Source organism: Truncatella angustata (assembly GCF_020726525.1).
Source record: "Truncatella angustata strain MPI-SDFR-AT-0073 chromosome Unknown BKA67scaffold_10, whole genome shotgun sequence".
Taxonomy (NCBI): Eukaryota; Fungi; Ascomycota; class Sordariomycetes; order Amphisphaeriales; family Sporocadaceae; genus Truncatella; species Truncatella angustata.
Window position 1 is genome coordinate 175,176 of NW_025763390.1, and position 17,707 is coordinate 192,882.

The window sequence follows — 17,707 nt, forward strand, 5'->3', positions numbered from 1 at the left end:
CTTTGCTTTTTCTTTTTCTTTTTCTTTTTTCCCTTCCCCCTTGGAGCATTTCCGAACCTTGCAATATCTTTATCTTACTAGAGCTTGAATTTATACAAATAAGAAAAGAAATTTTATGTTATCCTCTTGTAATCACGCTCCATTTTTATAGTGAGCCGCAAAGTGATAACTTAAAGGACAAACTGCCACGTTTAATTGTAAACGAGCGAATATGCAATTACTGTAGGACGGCGTAGACCAATAACAAATCATGTGTTCTCTAATTAAATATCTAGCTCCATCCACTGTCTCTCAACCTAACAAACTTCTTATACGCTTGTTCCGACACTGATGGCTTGACAGTTTCTGTTGCAGCCGCCCAGTCTGCCAGTGTAAGTTTGGCTTCTCCTCCTTCGTGGTCAAACCGTTCAACACCCGCCTTAGCGGCAGCGATTAGTAGGTTTTCCAGATCAGCACCGCTAAAACCGTGACAGCGACGCGCAATAGGTTCCAAGGCCGTTAACTGTTCTTCAGACGTCAGGGGAAGAGCGTTTCGGACACGCGTCTTTAGGATATCGATCCGCCCTTCATCATCTGGAAGATCCACGAAGACGGAGGTGCCCAGGCGTCCAGGCCGAAGAATAGCAGGGTCGATCATGTCTGGGCGGTTGGTAGCTCCAATGATATAAACACCAGTCCTGTTATCCATGCCATCCAGTTCAGTAAGCAGCATGTTCACTACCCTGGCACTAGACTCTGCGATAGCGTCACCACGACGGGGTACCAGGGCATCCAGCTCATCGAAAAACAGGATGCAAGGCGCCGAAGACCGAGCTCGAGTGAACACTTGACGGACCGAGCGTTCTGATTCTCCCACATACTTGTTGAGGAGCTCTGGACCCTTGACGGAAATGAAGTTTGCCTTTGCTTCGTTGGCGACTGCCTTTGCCAGGAGTGTTTTACCACAACCAGGCGGGCCCCATAATAGTACGCCAGAAGGCGACTGGAATCCAAACTGCGCGAAGAGCTCTGGCGTATCGATAGGCCGAGTAATGGCCAGCGAGAGCTCCTTTCGTACCTTATGTAAAGCACCGACCTGAGCCCATGTTGTATCTGGTATCGTCGTGAAACCTTCTCTTTTCGAGGAAGGCTGTACCTTCGAAACCGCTTTTATAAAGTCCTCTTGTAGAAGCATCAAGTCAACCTCGGGTAATTGTGTGTTCATTGCGAGCTTCGCGGCTGCTTGTTTCCGGAGGATATCTGCAAGTCGGGGGCTCAAGCCATCGTAATCACGAGTATCATCAGCGCTAGCGCCCAGCTCTTCGACAGCTCGTACTTCGACTACTTCTCTCGTGCGTTTCATCATGTCGGCAGAGGCAACGCCCACCACGTCCTCTAGATCGGCTCCAACAAAACCAGGGGTCAACTTAGCGACAATCTTGAGATCAACCTCGGTAGAAAGCTTCGTCTTCCGTGTCAGTGCTTGTAAAATAGACAAACGTGCTTCCTCACTTGGCACGCCTATGTTGATTTCCCGGTTGAAACGTCCAGCTCTTCGGAGGGCGGGATCAATGCTGTCCGGCCGGTTCGTTGCAGCAAGGGTAATCACAGGCTTGCCACCAGTTTTGTCCAGACTAAGATCGTCCATGCAAGTCAGCATTTGTGCCACTATGCGCTTTTCCATTTCTCTCTGGGCGTTTTCACGCTTGCCCATGATAGCGTCGAGCTCATCGATAAAGACAAGGCACGGCGCAAGTGACTTTGCCTCTTCATAGAGCTCCCGGATCTTCTTTTCAGACTCTCCAGACATTCCAGCTACCAAGGCAGGTGCAGAAACCGGGATAAATGCAACACCAAGGTCCGCCGCATAAGCATTAGCGAGCATTGTTTTGCCACAACCTGGCGGACCATGCAAGAGAACGCCACGGGTTGGCTTAACATTGGCAGATGTATACATCCCGGTATAACACATTGGCCAGGTAACTTCATTGTAAAGAAGCTCGATAGCATCTTCCATGCCACCGAGATCTTCCAGCGAGACACCCGCGGGCGGCGTGCGATCTACAGGTTCCTTCTCCTTCACCTGTCGCGTCTTCAGCTTCTTGGCTTTAGGCTCGCCGTTAGATTGCCTGTCCGCCGTTACGACAGCAGACTCCACAGCCTCGGCAGCTGGAGTAGTAGCGCCGCTTGTCGCCATGACTTCTGGTGATCTCGCTCTCCTTGCCACGTTCCAACCCTTAGTGAGTTGCTTGTTCATAAGAAAGTAATCACGCTCCTATAATGCAAAATAAGCATAAAATCCAACAACAACAACAACTCACTAGCTAGCTGCTATAATGATACGGTGCAATAGTGGCTGACCTTGGGTTGTGCGGATGCAGAATCCTCTGCGAAGTCGTCCATAGCCTCATCTTCGTCATCTGCCTGGTCCTTCTTGCGCTCTTCTTTCCTGAAATGGAGAACACGGTAGATGGAGTCCTCCAGTGGCTTCTTCTTCTCCCTTGCCAAACTCGAATTGGATTTCTTGATAATGTCATAGACCCCAGCGATGGTGAACTTGGGGGGCTCTCCAGTTCTTGCCGTCTTCTCAGCCTGATCGTTCTCAAGCTTGAGAACTATCTGGTATATGTCGCGATCTATGCGCTGAGTGAGCCGCATCTTGAAATGGTGAGCAAGAGACGTGTCTGGAATATTTGGTTGACGAGTTACTTCACTGTCGAATTTTTGAACTTTCTCAAAAATAGAGTGGGTCCGACTTCTGCATGGTGGGCGCCCCGGATACTGAACAAGAACGAATGGGAGTGTAGGTCTTTCAAACTGCATCACGCTGCCCACGATACTCTTGATCTTGAATTACTCATTCGATTTAGATAATTCAAGAACTACAAGTTTGAAACTACTAGCTTTTGCCATAGACGTTTGTGACATCAACGTTGAAACCACTGGATAATTTAGAGAGTCTTTCTTGCTGCTGGCTACTACAGGCACTAGACTAGACTAAAAAGGACCAATTTCAGGCGCTAGCACTAAGGTTAGATCCCGCACCTGTCTTGTAAAAATCGACTTTAGGCATGTGCCAACAGGTCCTGCTGCTCATGTAATTGAACAATGAACGTACAAAAGCATGCTTGAAATTTTTATATATATTTGTTTATATTATATACTTGTTGATGAGTCGAGTCTTCTACTCTATTATGGCTGCGACTTGAAGGATGAGGTCGAGCCGGTCATGAACTTATTGTGCAATGCCCAGCCTCAGCGTGGACTTGTATATATTATGACCTACTTCGAGAGCACCCAACTACCATATATTTACTTTGTAAATGGCTTCGCACATCTTGACAAATACATGCTCTCGGTTCTCTGGCCACAATCGTCTATCAAGAGAATGCGCAGCACTGCACCGCATATGATGAACTTAAGGGTAGCGCTCGGAGAATGGTTCTTTGTCGCATGCTGTAGAGTCCGCAGCGCCTTTCGAAACAGGGGCAGCCAGGTACATGAACAGAATTAAATATATATGTAAACCATTCACGTAACTTCCAACCTTAATTTCCCAGACGTATTTGTGTTGAGAAACCTGAGATAACATGGTATGAGAATAAGAGTAAGATTTAACTCACAAGCACTAAATTCAACCCACACGCAAATACCATCGCCAACTGACTGACTGACTACTTATCAGCTCCGCGGCCGCAGTACCCCACTATCGATAAGCCATCCCTGTTGTCGCAGCCACGCAGCTCACATACACTGATGACGACGTTGTCGCTGCTTGCTCGTGTGCCTGGTTCCCAAACCGGCAATCATCTCTTCTACCACCCTTTCTTCCAACCCCTGATACACGTTTTCGCCACCCCACAACAGAAGGGAGGCTAAATAGCGAAGGAAAGGAAGGAAACCCCTCCCGGAGATGGGGAACAACAACAGCCGCATAACGGCGCAGGACCGCGCGATCCTCGACCTGAAGCTCCAGCGCGACAAGCTGCACCAGTACCAGCGGCGGATCCTGCCCCTGGTGGCGCGCGAGACCGAGATCGCGAAGCAGATGCTGGCGGCCAACAACAAGGAGCGGGCGCTGCTGGCACTGCGGAGGAAGAAGTACCAGGACCAGCTCCTGAAGAAGACGGACGCGCAGCTCGAGCAGCTTGAGCAGCTTGTGCGGAGCGTCGAGTTCGCCCAGATACAGAAGGACATCGTGTTTGGCCTGCAGCAGGGTACCAAGGTGCTGCAGGAGATCCACGCCGAGATGGGCGGGATCGAGAAGGTCGAGCTGCTCATGGGGGAGAACGCCGAGGCTATTGCGTACCAGAAGGAGATCAGCGAGATGCTGGGCGGCCAGATAACGAACCAGGACGAGGACGAAGTGGAAGACGAGCTGGCGGCTTTGGAAGCAGAGGTCAATGGTCCCGCCAAATTACCAGATGCACCGAGCAACAAGTTGCCAGAGATACCACAAACTGAGCCAGAAGCTGCAAAGAAGGAGGAACCGCAGGCGGGACGGGGAGAAGCATTGCTTGCATAGTTTTCAAAGATATCGTCGCATAGTATGGCGTTGGGGGACCTAGCATTTGTTCTTTTTCTTTTTACCGCAATAGTATGATTTTGGGATTTTAGAGGCTTTATGCGATGCATATATATACAGGTTCCTATAAACCTTGCATGTTCCTTCGACCTAATACTATCGACCAGATCTTGTTCAAAGGCATCGTGCAACCTCCAAACTCCAAACAAATGCTTCTCTCGAACTCTATATAATGAATGCAATGCTCTTATGCGAAATGGGTATCAATGCCAGACCGTTGTCCGATGCATGTTCACATCACCTATACACACCATGCCTACTTGATTCAAGTATCCACCGGAACACCCATGCTGACACTACGATGTCGTCGTGGAGCAAAATTAACGGCTGCTCCCGTCCTAGTAATCACCACCTTGATCGACTGACGATCCAGAGGCCCTTCACTGATGGTAGCAATGCCAGATACCTTAATGGTGGTTGCCCTGGTCATATCTCGGCGGGGTCAATGATAGCCAGTCTCGTGGACCTGGGTCCTGAGTATTGGGTACAGCGGCTGACCCGAATTACGATCAAACCCGGCATCCCGAGTGACGCCATGGTGTGAGTGCTCGTAGTGAATCTGCGCAGGATAGTTGCCGGATAGCGTGACTCTGGACCCAGGATCTCCATTCGAAATTGTATGCGAAAGTCCATCTCCAGATCGCATGGTAAAATGTTGCCCTGCATCTGCGTACGCCATGGGTTGCTGCCTAATTTGTTCCTGGTTATCACGGAAGATCCGTTCGGTATTGAAACGCGTAGCATTCTGAGGTAAGCGAGATTCAGCCGAAATAATATGAGGATGTCGAGCTTCAGGCAAATGATCGCGAGGTCGAGGCATTCTAGGGTCCAGCTCATCGAGATATATCACTTGCGGCCGCTCCTGAGCGCGCTGCACCACAGGTACAGGAACTCCACGTGCCACTTCAGCTCGTTCCCTAGGCGGCTGAGCATAACCTGTGAAACCCCAGTGCTGAGTTGCATCCCCGTTCCTGGGTGTGACGCGGGGGCTGTCTAGAATAATCGGATGGTCTCTCGATCTAAGAGGGCCTTCATCGCGATGATGATGATGTGTCCGCTCCCCCACAAAAATAGGATCCGATCTTGGCCTGTATATGACGTTGCTAGGGCCTGCACGTGTTGCATCTTGAACGTATACGGCTGGCGATCGAGGTCTGGCATGGTACTCGCTAGTGACCGGAACTGCATAATGGCCGGGTGCATGATCTCGACCAATTGGCCTACGATCGGTATCTCTGTGTACCTGTATGAACCCAGCGCCCGAAAACAGGTCTGGCTGCCTGCTAGGGTGAGTAAGCACGCGGTGACGCTTCAAAGGAGCACCATCAGCAGTTGTTGCATATCCAGGAGAGATAGGGCGAGCGCGACCCGGTGGCTGTTCAACCATTGTCTGGCTTACAATGCGGGGTGCCTCCAAGACCCTGTTACTCTCCGAAGGAAGTAGATATGAAGACAAACGCTCACGGTTGCGTTGCACACCGGGCGAGCACGGCTCAATGGAGCGGACCAACATATCCTGAAACTCGTTGCGAACAGGTGAGATGGGTGTTGGACCGTAACTTGGACGATCGGCCCCAGACCCAACTTTGGGTCCAACAGCCTCAGCTACCCGAACGAAGACCGGCGACTGACCACGTAGTCTTGGTGCTTCCTGTGGAACATGATAATAAGATTGTCCTGCTGCATATGAGGGTGGACCGGACACCGCAACATATCTTGCGGGTTGGGGAGGGTCCATATGTCCGGCCCTAGGTCTGGAAAGGTCTGTGAAAGGATGACTGCTCATATGCACATCCCTGGGTGACCCTGAACCACGGGTAGGGGGGTCCTGTCTGAACGTTTCCGCCACTTGGGCATAACGCTTGAAGCGCTGTTGCGATTGCTTCGCAGCCTTTCGCTCCTTCCTAGTAAGCTTCCTAGGCTGCATGGGCGGTGACGTGGTCAGAGAAATGATCGAAGGCTCACGCCTGGGAGCTTGAACGGTTGCAACACCTGTGGAGGCCATTAATCCTGGTATGGCAGCCCGGGCACCACTATGGGCTGCAAGGACGCCGTCCCTGATTCTGACAGTTGAAAGACCTGGCAGCAATTCTTCCTCGCTAGATTCCCCTGTCTCGGAGTCCTCATCATCGGATATTTCAATGACTTCCCGAAGAATCTCATCTAGCTGGTCGCGACCAGTCTCTTCATCTCCTCGCCATTTGACTATGATATCCAAACAAGGCTTTTCTACAGCTCTTCGAGCATTCTCCCATTTTTGACCCTCTTTCAAGAGATCATCGTACCTTGTCATTGTGTGCCTAATATGTGAGAGCGCTGCGAGCTGAACACGTCGAGCAAGAGGTAAATCCTCGGCCATTCCAACCTTTTCTCTGCCGTTGAAAAGCTTGTTGTCCTGATGCAAACGAGCAATCAGCATGCTGCGAACCAGCGTATGCAAAGCAGGGAACGAACCTTGTCGAAAGAATGACTTAGGATCTCCCTACGACTGATGTTGGGAATCCGTGGAAAGAGATCCCGTAGCACTGCCTCGGCTTCCTCCAAGATTTGGTCACGGCTTTTGGGTAAAGCCTCTGGGCGTCCTTTCACCGCGATTTTCTGGGGCTTGAGGTGACCACTCGCAATGAGCTTCTCGCGAGCCAGATCCACAATGCGCTCACGGAAGTGCCATCCAGAGCGATGCGTTTGGGCAGACACAGTGTCGTCCCTGGAATCCTAAAATTAAAGCCATGAGTCCCGTCTTGTGGGAGAAGTCGTAGTAATGAACGTACAGAAACAATGAATATCATAGCATCCTGCTCCCGCGAAATATCCTTGCAAAGCGTTGTGAGTTCCGGATTGCCTGCGGCCACAAATTCATAGCCTGGCGGAGGAACTCGATCGGTTGTAATCTGCGGCTCGTGAGTACCATACCTTTGCTTAGTTTACAGATCCTTATATACCTGGGTCTCTAGCCTCTTGGCTTTCTTGTCGGTGTTCTCGAATATTTCGTAGTGGGTCTTGTGCTTTATGGTTGGTGCTTGCTTGAGCGCGTTTAACGTCGAGTAGACAGCAGGATCTGCCATAGCCATTCTATCCAATTTTGAATGACGGGTTTTGGCATGCGCCCCTACAGCGGGGCGCGTCGTTTTCCTAGATTCTCGACCCATGGTAAATTCTTGCTACTCTTACCATAGCAGCAGATATTTCATGCTTGACTGAACGATGAGAATAACAGAAATAGAAAGATCCGTTGTCTAGTAAGACGGCGTATATATCACTCCTTGCCTGGACGGGGTGGAATGCGGTCGATACACGTGTCTACAGTATCCGTGGTGATAGTCCTACCGATATGTACTGACTCCGGAGGGCGCGAGACGATGGGAATTTTGTTTCGCAGAAATATGTCCTTGGGAAGAAAAGAAAGAAAAAAGAAAAAGGAATCACAGAATTCACGCGATCAAAAACTCTGCCGTCAAAGCAATCCCAGACTTGAGAGGACGTAGCTACACGCAGTGGTGTCGGAGGCCGCCAGCAGCACCAAGAGGAGCTTGTGGGTTGGTCTCTTGCGTTGTCTGGTCCAAGTAGGATGCAGCGAGTTCTTTCAGTAAAGAGGAACAGCAGATAGCGGATTTGTCAAGATACTGGGACTGTCGTAGCAGTAGGAGAATGCCTCCAAGAGGGTCTCGGCAGATGGCAAATGAAGTCAGTCTGAAGCTGTGCTGAGAAAAGCGCGAGTATCCCGAGTACGTGTGTATCTCTAGTCGCGCAAATATACAACTGGATGAGAGATGGAGAGATGGAAATAGGATCAGGCTGACGGAAACGAGCAAAGCACCCGGTCTGTCTGTCCGTCTGTCTGTTTGTTTGTATGTCTGTCGGGCGAGGGATGGGCGTACGGATCCGTAGGTACTTTTGGGCTCAGCATTTGAAGCCTGAACTGGTGAAATCGGCGAAAAGTGGGCAAGTGCATGTGCCCGTCAAGTTTGCGGTTAGACTAATCTGGTGGCAGGAACACCCAAGCAAACAAACCTGAAAGCTGGGGGGGCTTAAGAGGGCAAAACTGGGCGCCACATTCTCCGACTCGACTGCCACCAGCCTGCCAGCATGGATTACGCTAACCTAGACTAACGACATGAGCGCCACAGTTGATTTGTCCATGCCTTGTCAAGCCACAGGTCTAATTCAGGCCGCGAAATTCCCGAAAGGACCCGGTCTCTGGTCCAAGTGCTCAATTCTTGCAGCGACCTTGGGGAAAAGCGAGCTTTGAAAGGAAGACGACATCTCAATCCCCCTTCAACCCACCCCATTCCATCGCCATGTTGTCCCGAACAGCTTTCCGCGCTGCACGCGCTGCCGCTCCTCAGCGCACCATTGCCCGCGCCGCCGTGCGAAACTACGCTGCTGCTGCCGCAACCCAGGAGGTCAAGGCCCCGGTCGCTGTCTACGGTCTTGATGGCACATATGCCACTGCTCTGGTACGGCAATCTCTCGGTCCGCCCGTGTGTTTGCAGACGATCTCTCCAACTGGCCTCGCAAGTGGTCAATTGGCTCTAGTAGACCCGATCTGAGCACAACATGGGAAGCATGGAATCGCATTGGTAGGACTAACACATGAGCCATTTAGTACACTGCCGCTGTCAAGTCCTCTTCGCTCGACCCTACCGCTAAGGCCATCAACGCCCTCGGCAGCCTTCTCGAGAAGGACCCCAAGCTCGTGACCATCCTGAGCACTCCTACGCTGTCCCACTCCGACAAGAGCCAGATCGTTGCGGAGCTGCAGAAGGCCCTCGGTCCCTCCGGCTCCAACGAGACCGTCAAGAACTTCCTCTCCACCCTGGCCGAGTACAACCGTCTGAGCATCCTCAAGGGCGTCGCCGTGAAGTTCAGCGAGCTGATGAGCGCATCCCGCGGCGAGGTTGAGATGATCGTCACCAGCGCTACGGTACGTGTGCATGGATACTCGAATCAGGACGAGGTTATGCGATCGGGGAATGGCTGACATGTTCTATCTAGCAACTGGACAACAAGACCCTGAACCGCCTCGAGTCCGCCGTCTCCAAGTCTGCCTACGTTGGCCAGGGCAAGAAGCTCAAGGTCACCAACACCGTGAACTCCGATATTGTTGGTGGACTTGTTGTTGAGATTGGCGACCGTACCATCGACCTCTCCGTTTCCTCCAAGATCGCCAAGATGAACAAGCTCCTTTCCGACACCCTGTAAATTACCTTTTCTTTGTTTAGGGGGGGCGATCATGTGTAATCAAGGGAATGAGAGCGGCAAGGATCTCCGGTTTTCTTGGAAGAAAGCCGGCTGTGTATAGCGGTTGAAAATAGAAGAAGCATTTGTCTCCGAATCTTGCGATTGCCGCTTCACCGGACGATAGTGATATTCGCCCTGCCGCAATGCGCATGGTTCGGTATGATGCAAAACATTCACGATCGCACTGTCAGCTATGTCTTGTGCAGTATAAGCTGCACCGGCAGTCGTTTGGAAGTTCAATACTGTCACACTAATTGCTGAACCGGCGTCTAGGGGACGCATGACCACTGATGTCAAGGACAGCTGGAGCATCATTTTGGGGAAGCCGTACCCGAAGGCTCTTTCTTCGACAGCCCCGAATCAATGAATGGTTAGAGTAAGTGTTGCGTGAAGTTCTAGAATGACGACAACATAAGTTAGGTCCTCGCACCATATTGGTACGACTCGCAAGAAGGAATAATTGACATGGAAAACAGGATTTGAGGGATGCTACCCAAGCCCTGGTCCGTATATTACCACACTGAGGTGGTTTATCCTGTGAATTTTGGTTTGTTGCACTGAGACCGAGTATGAGAAGTTCTGAGGTCGGCATATACGTCGAAATGGAGAAAAGCAGGGGACGAAAGGGGCGGCCCGTAATTACTATCACTATCATTGAAGTATTTCATCACCGCCATTGCTTATCCCTTACAGAACGAACGCGTGAGATCTTCGGTGACGAGACGATATTGCCTTGGTCGTAGTCGACGTGCTTACTTTGCAGAATATCATGTCACGGCCAATGGGGACTCAAGTTGACTGATGGCTTACACGCCAAGACGATTCCTTCAGGGTATCCTTTCCGTGGATGCAAGTGAGCAACCCATGGGCCAGTTCTAGATTTCGAACCAAGCCACGAGCCACGCAGGTAGTGCTGAGACGCCGCTTTCGGTTGGTGTATAATTATATAGGAGCATGAAAGTCGATTGAACTGTGACTTATACCGTAGGAATTCCAATCCCCATACCAACTCCTCTGATCCCCGAAAACTTACATTCTCACCATGCATTTTGCTGTCGCCACTCTAGCTCTGCTCACTGGGGCGGTCACAGCTGTACCCGCGACATCGCCGAACCCAGAACCGTTCTTCTCTGTGGTGGTGCGTAAAACTATCTTGTCTGTTTCTCTCGTGTCATATGGAGCTAATCATCGCGACCCTGACAGGAGACGCGTGGACTGTGTCAGTAAGTAGTGCATCAATAAAGATCCTAAGGAGGCTTGCATATTTGTCATAACAAGTTGAGCCAAAGCGTTTCTGACCTGCCCTCTTCTCAACAACAGACTGCAACACATATTGCTGCAACCAGCATCCACGGGGCTGCGGCGCCAGTCATATCAACTGCTCCCAGTCTCGCGTGCGTATACCCCTTTCCTGCGGGCACTTGATAGAGATATTTGCATGAACATAGTGCAGAACAGCGACGTGGCTGATTATTTGCGCGGTTCTTCTAGTGTACCTGGGTCGGTAGCTACTCGTACTGCACCTGCGTCTGCACGTCGTCGAGGACCTAGGTTTAAGAGTCTGATCGTAGCCGAGCCTTTATCCATTGATAAGATGTTTCGAACGAGTTTCTACAGTCGTGGGCTACTCTAGTGATAAGTTGTCGATGCAGAGGGATATGGACGAACATCGAAGAACACGGCAACGGATTTTCTGAACTTACCTGAGCAATTGAACAGTCAATATAAGTAATAATGTTCGCGTCTCAATTGGCTCGTCCCGACAGCCCTGGTGCATGCTTCAAACAGAAGCATGGCACAATCAACTAGGTTAATATTTTTTATGATGCTCTTGGTTGCAAATAAACTAGGTACACAGCCTATTAGGTGCTACGGGTATCTAAGTATTGAAAGGTGGCACTGAAATCTTCTATCCAGTTGCAAAATCTATCGTTATGTCCCAATGTCCAACTCGTCTACTGTGTGCAAATTTCATCAATCTGACTCGCACGAACATGACGCTAAATTCGTAACAATTTCCGATTATGTGCATTAATTACTGTTTCGCAAACCAAGGGAATTTCTTCTTCCCGTCAAAGGAGCCACCACCCGGATTCTCGACCTGGCAGCTGCGCTGATAAATATCCTAAAAACCAGTGGTCAGTAAAGCGGTTCTGACGAGGATGTACTAACGTGGTTTTCGTACCTCTTCATCAGTTGGCATTAGGCAATCTAGGATAAGTTCCCTTGCAGTGTCGTGTTTGGTAAGGTTAGGGTAAGCAGTTCCCTGGCTCTTGATAATGGGTAAAATAATCTCGCCCAGCACTTCAAACTTTTTCCAGTTGATACGGTTGCCTTCTTGTCCAACAAATGTCATGCTTCCCTCCTCGGCAGAGACAAGGTCCCTACGGTGTAGAGGCATAAAGGGAATGCGTGGCAGTGGTGAATTCTCCCAAGCCAGGCGGTATGCGAAATGACTCTTTTGCGTGCCCATCAGCAATACCAGTCTCGCAAAGCGCTTCTGAACGTCAGCAGGGACGAGGTTACGTGTCTGTGTAAGGCGATGAACAGCTGTTCCGTTAATCCCAGCCAGAATGGCTGCTAGGCCATTATAGTTGTTAAGCACCCGTAGCTTCAACGCAATATTCATGAACTTTTCGAGCATCTGGGCCCGGTGCTTGGCCTTATCCCGCATGAGAACCATGTTTGCTACCCATTTCGCGATATGATTGAAGTGATTAACCATGCGATTTACGTTCTTCATACTGTTGGTGTTCTCTTTTGCTTGAGCGCTTAGGCTCACATGTCGCACCAGATCTCTGATACGTATAGAAGAAAACATGACCCAGTCGATCCTTGTGAGCTCGTCGGCAATGTCGTCATCTGATGTGTCCATGAAAATATGGTAACGGAATTTCGTCAGGGGCATGGTACAGCTTGGCACCATTGTTGCAGCCTCCTGCTCATAGTCGTCATACGAGTGAAATTGGAACTGGTGAACCTTCGTTGAGGCTGTTGAGTCCGTGGCGAGTGACGAGCTCGCAGATGGCCTCCTATCAACGGGCTCGCTCACATTCAAAGAGCTCATACTTTCAGCAAGGTCATGACTGAGAGAGCCTACCCTTGTCGAACTCGCGTAAACCGTGCTGCCGCCGGCATCATCGGCCTTGGCCCATCCCGAGTCGTCGTCTTCAAACACGCTTAGATCTAAGACGCGCCTCATTTGCTGTGACGCTGCTGCGAATATCGGTTCTGTTGATAGGTGGCGAATGAATTCTTCAAGATTCTTTCTGGTAGCTGGCCTTGCAAAATCGCCAGGATAGGAGTGCACCCATTTGGCCACCGACTCAATGATGCGTAATTGTGTGGCGGTCTTGGTGAGATAATGTGTTGATTTGTCCTCTTTCACACGCTCCAGCCGTAGCAGTATTGCAGAGAACAATTCGCTAGGTGCCGCGAATTTGCGGTACAAGCATAGAAATACGTCAGAGAAGTTGGAGTCCGCCCTGGAGAATCTAGGTGCGATCAAGCGGTCAACAAGGTCATCAAATGTTACCCCGGCTTTCTTGGCCGGACGGTCGAAGTTTAAATCGTCGTTTCGTTGAAGTATGGGAATGTCGTCAGAGTACCGATGCGATTCGCCGTCAGATTCGTCGATATCTCGAAACCCTGTTGCACCCTTATCAAGGCGAATGCCCGGGGTACGAAGCATACTGGAGACAGTTGTCTCGTCACCCGCGTTCTCATACGTATCCAGTCCCGGCACTACTGAACAGTTAATATGTGGAAGTCCAGTGGGGTCCCATGGTTCTTGCCTGCTTGAGAAAATGCCTTTATAAGTGACATGTCTGAGCTAGCACGACTGTGTTTGCTCTGCTGGCTGAGTGGCCGGCCTTTTGAGAGATCGAACGGTTTGTCTAGATGAGCTACAGAAGCAGCCCGCCGTCTGCCAGTCGCTTCTCCGGATTCGTCTGTAACGCATTAGTACATGAATATTTTTCAACAGATATTGCTTTTATAGGCCCGCAATTGGGGCCATGTGATCAACGGTAGTTGCATTTATGGAAGCTAGGCAACGCAAGCCAACAACACAACGCCTTTTTTGCAGCTACTCACCTTGGCGACCAATGATCAATGCCTTGAGCAATGTGGACAGCGACATGCGCGCGCTTTCGGGCTTGCTAGCGGATGTTTTGAAATTTGCGATGCAGGACTTGCAAGCAGTGGCAAGGCCCTCGGTGTCGATTTGCCTGGCGCTCTCGGGGTTGTCGCATTTTGTGGCAACGAGGACTGTCGGGAGGGACGAGTTGACCAGGGCAGCTGATGACTCTTTAGCTTCCAAATCTCTTGTGATATATTCATGGCCAGACGACCACAGGTTGACCACTCACTCAGCGTCTGTGGCAAATCAATGATGCTATCCCTGTTCATAACGTCGTAAAGAAGCAAAACACCGTGGATGGCAGGCATCATAGCACCGCCCACTTGTCTCGGCCATTGTATCTGCTTTTCTGGATCTACATCGAAATATTCAAGGTCGAGCTCGAACAAAGATACCGCGTATGGTACATGGTCAATGTTGATACGCGCTGCCGATGGCTGGGAGCCTGGAGGCCTCGACAGAGACAGCGCCCTCTGTATGAAGTGGGATTTGCCCACCCCATTGGCTCCTATGACTGCAATATTGATGCTCTCCATTGTGTCTCGAGTAGCAGGCTGAGCGTTCACCAAGTCAGTCAGCTGTTTGTTCTACCTATACAAGCTCCAATGTCACGAAGTCAGCTGAGCATACCCGATCATCGGTCTCATTCGCAATCAGCGAAACTCTCCTTGGTAATGGATTTGGTGGCACTGGCTGGGTCTTAGGGGGCGGAGTCCCATGGCGGGGGCTGAACGGAGCAGGCTTTCGACGTTCGTAAATATGCTCCGACTTATCGGCAGCGTATTGTCGTTGGAAGAAGGGGTCGTCAACAATCGAATCGAGCGAGGTGGATGAATCTGGCGAGTCCGGCTCGTCCCGTATTGACGCGCTCGTGCGATGAGCAGATGACGTCGATTGTGTCGCGGTAGAATATCGCAAGGCAAGCGAGGGTGTGGAGGGAGGTGATGAGACGCTCGCGGCGTGTCGACGACGGCCTTCGAGCTTCACAGATTCGGATTGACGGCGCTTGGGATCCCCTGAAGAGTGCCTGTGAGAATGCTGAGCTTTGCGATCGCTGGAACCCATATTGAGCTTGTATCAAGACAGTTCATACCCGCAGGATGTTTCCAAATAGCTAATCCAGAGCTTCTGGGTGTATTATTTGAGCGGCGTCGCTCTTCCCGGTTGGAGCTATGACTGATCCCCCTCAACGCGACTCCTGGGAGACGGTTCTGTCGCTAGGTTGTGGCAACTGGATCTTAATTGGATTGGATTGGATCGGATGGGCTCTTGGGGGCGCCGTCAAGGTTTAACCTTAGTCACGTTGAGCCTCGTGTGTTCGTGGGGTCGAGCCGCGAAAAAGGGTCGTAGTCTTGTCCGGCTTGAGTCAAGCCTCTACGTATACTGTACCGTAGAGTATTGCTCAGAAATCAGAGCAGTCAATTGTCCACCACGGGCATTAGGCCAGAGGTTTGTGAGGAAGGCTCAAGTTAAGTTCGGTTCACACCAAGCATGCCGGGAGGGAGTGCACCAACGATCGGATTACATGCTCATCGCCCCGACACGAGGGGACTGCAGACTGCCATGTCCTGTAATACCCGAGCTCGGATCACGCCCTTTGATTGGGCTTGGGTTTGGGTTTGCTCTGCCCAACCTCAACTGGGACATGACTTCGACCCCTCAATGTGAACTACCCCAGCATAAGAAAAGACCCTACATTACACTACGGCTAGCTTCTTGTGAGACATTCTCAGGCTGAAATGCGTAACTAATTGAGGGCTGTAGCTGAAAATCGTTTTCATCCATATCCATCATCGAAATAGGACAGCCAAGAATCCCTGTACACGCGAATAGGTTGGTGGGTTACTAGTTGTTATGCTTGGCCGACGCCTGCTGGCCGACGAGTTACATTCTGGCCATCTGCTGTACATGAGTACTCTGTCAGTGCTACTGTGCGGGCATGTTGTTGTATGCGAATTTCATGGTCACCGGTGTGGCAAGTGGCTGTGTGCCCTCAACGGCCGCAGCTTAAATCGCCAATATCGCCCACGCAATATTGCTGGACGCAGCCAGTCTATTGGGGAGCACATCAGAAGAGGTCCTGGTCGCAGCATTCTGCGTGCAGCCAGGAGGAGTTTTGAGTAGGCTCGAGTGTTGCGACTTTGAATGAATGCACTTGAACGCACGTGGGTGCCAGGAAGCCAATCAGTGGACCCACTGGCACCGTTCTGCCGGTTCACTGGCTCAGATCATTTTCAGGGATAATCTTCCTCATCCAACCCGTCCGCCATGTGGATGTTCACCACTTGCTTTCCTTCGCTTCTGCAATCCCATGTCGCTCTATCATTGTGATCTCGTGGGCCACACTGAGATATGACTACATTAGCAATAAATCGTGGGGGTTGCCTCCATGATATAATGGATACGCGGAATCCTCGACACCAACTAAACGTTCAATGCAGTCGGCCAATGTTCCGCGATGATTCGTCCCCGGTTTTTTATTCATACCACTAGAATCGCATTCATTGGAGCAATCTGTAATGTATATCCTGGTAAGAGATATATAGTATAGCGTACTGCGTGTTGCTACAATGTACCGACACAGGGAACGATCGGTAAGTACACTGGTAGTATGTATATATATCACTTGTACCATGTAAGGCGAGAACAAGGGATATCCCTAAGCATTTCATTTGAGCAATAAATAATAAGAAGAACTCTAGCTGTAAGCTCTGATGTAATGGATGTCCCAGTGCAACATTTAGACTACTGCCGATTAAATTCTTGAGGAGTCAAGAGTCCATCGTATTCCAAATTACGGCCCTTATCCAGCACCAACGGCCTCTGCTTGTGGATCACATGAATTCCGGTACTTGAAGCGCATACGTGACGACCGATCAAGCGACGGGCACAAAACGTCGTACATCTTCCAAATCGACACCAACATCACGCATATCAAGGTCCAACGTACTATCAAGGTCCAACGTACTATCAAGGTCCAACGTACTATCAAGGATCAACGGCACAAACCAAGGTTATATGGAAACACCTTGATGAAGCCCGCGAGTATAACATACGGTGAGATGGTTTATCGCAATTTAGTGTCTTTGAATGCTGCGACTATGGTTGCGATATGGTTCCTATACAAGACAAGAAAGTAGAAAATGGGGCAAGAAGCCTATGGACTATGTACCTCCATCTTCCGACATTCTAGGCGAGCAACCATTTTATCACTTCGTTTCATGAATATCGCTCGCTGTTTGCTGTGTTTAGCATGACTATCGGTCGCAACAAAACGAAGGGTCCAAATACAAGTTTGAATTTTATACCTGAGCATGCTATCATTCGAATAAAAGTAAGATAAAACAGTACCGTATTAATAAGCTGCTCTGTCTGGTAGTAGCATGTTTATAGTTGGGCAGCACAAGACCCGTTGTAAACATTACTTAGGGAGATAATCCTACTCTTTAAAATATATAGAAAAGACATTTATTTTGTGCATTGTGTAGAATTTCTCCAGATCTAGTACATCGACCCATAATCTGCTGATGGTAGCAGCTACTTCGTAACGCGCGTCGCTAATGCGTAATTCTACTTTTCCCACTAAAAGTCCTTCCGATCGATTGCCTCTTAATCAGCAGAACTTGACTCGGATTGGCATTGTCGCGGTCAAGGAGATACAACGGCATTGGACCAATGGCCCGTTTGATTGCTTCCATGAGTGATGCGTTTCCTGCCTTGCTCTACATTGCGTTGCTTTGTTGTATGGAGATTGTAAGCCA

The 17,707-nt window shown here is 50.1% G+C and overlaps 6 protein-coding genes across 6 annotated transcripts; 3 read left to right on the forward strand and 3 right to left on the reverse strand.

Annotated features, from left to right (window-relative positions):
- Window positions 1-271: 271 nt before the first annotated feature.
- BKA67DRAFT_663689 (P-loop containing nucleoside triphosphate hydrolase protein) lies at window positions 272-2,637 on the reverse strand (the record flags this gene model as incomplete). The annotated part of the gene is made up of 2 exons (XM_046108227.1): window positions 272-2,254; window positions 2,341-2,637. 2 exons carry the CDS (start codon window positions 2,635-2,637, stop codon window positions 272-274), a joined length of 2,280 nt encoding a protein of 759 aa, XP_045952321.1.
- Window positions 2,638-3,593: 956 nt separating this feature from the next.
- Window positions 3,594-4,628, forward strand: BKA67DRAFT_582414 (charged multivesicular body protein 6). Its single transcript, XM_046103997.1, has one exon. The coding sequence runs from the start codon at window positions 3,893-3,895 to the stop codon at window positions 4,502-4,504; it is 612 nt and encodes a 203-aa protein (XP_045952322.1). The 5' UTR covers window positions 3,594-3,892; the 3' UTR covers window positions 4,505-4,628.
- A 378-nt stretch (window positions 4,629-5,006) lies between these two features.
- On the reverse strand, window positions 5,007-7,635 carry BKA67DRAFT_663691 (uncharacterized protein; the record flags this gene model as incomplete). The annotated part of the gene is made up of 4 exons (XM_046108228.1): window positions 5,007-6,959; window positions 7,019-7,279; window positions 7,336-7,455; window positions 7,507-7,635. The coding sequence occupies 4 exons, from the start codon at window positions 7,633-7,635 to the stop codon at window positions 5,007-5,009; spliced, it is 2,463 nt and encodes an 820-aa protein (XP_045952323.1).
- A 1,227-nt stretch (window positions 7,636-8,862) lies between these two features.
- On the forward strand, window positions 8,863-9,766 carry BKA67DRAFT_525969 (ATP synthase delta subunit-domain-containing protein; the record flags this gene model as incomplete). Its single annotated transcript, XM_046098710.1, has 3 exons — window positions 8,863-9,021; window positions 9,171-9,488; window positions 9,560-9,766. 3 exons carry the CDS (start codon window positions 8,863-8,865, stop codon window positions 9,764-9,766), a joined length of 684 nt encoding a protein of 227 aa, XP_045952324.1.
- Window positions 9,767-11,774: 2,008 nt separating this feature from the next.
- Window positions 11,775-14,844, reverse strand: BKA67DRAFT_86626 (ras guanine nucleotide exchange factor domain-containing protein). Its single transcript, XM_046109501.1, has 5 exons — window positions 14,176-14,844; window positions 13,901-14,104; window positions 13,600-13,755; window positions 11,991-13,549; window positions 11,775-11,930 (listed from the first exon to the last, which is right to left on the reverse strand). The coding sequence occupies exons 1-5, from the start codon at window positions 14,480-14,482 to the stop codon at window positions 11,841-11,843; spliced, it is 2,316 nt and encodes a 771-aa protein (XP_045952325.1). The 5' UTR covers window positions 14,483-14,844; the 3' UTR covers window positions 11,775-11,840.
- A 1,672-nt stretch (window positions 14,845-16,516) lies between these two features.
- BKA67DRAFT_540809 (uncharacterized protein) lies at window positions 16,517-17,086 on the forward strand (the record flags this gene model as incomplete). The annotated part of the gene is made up of 2 exons (XM_046100826.1): window positions 16,517-16,540; window positions 16,718-17,086. 2 exons carry the CDS (start codon window positions 16,517-16,519, stop codon window positions 17,084-17,086), a joined length of 393 nt encoding a protein of 130 aa, XP_045952326.1.
- Window positions 17,087-17,707: the final 621 nt, after the last annotated feature.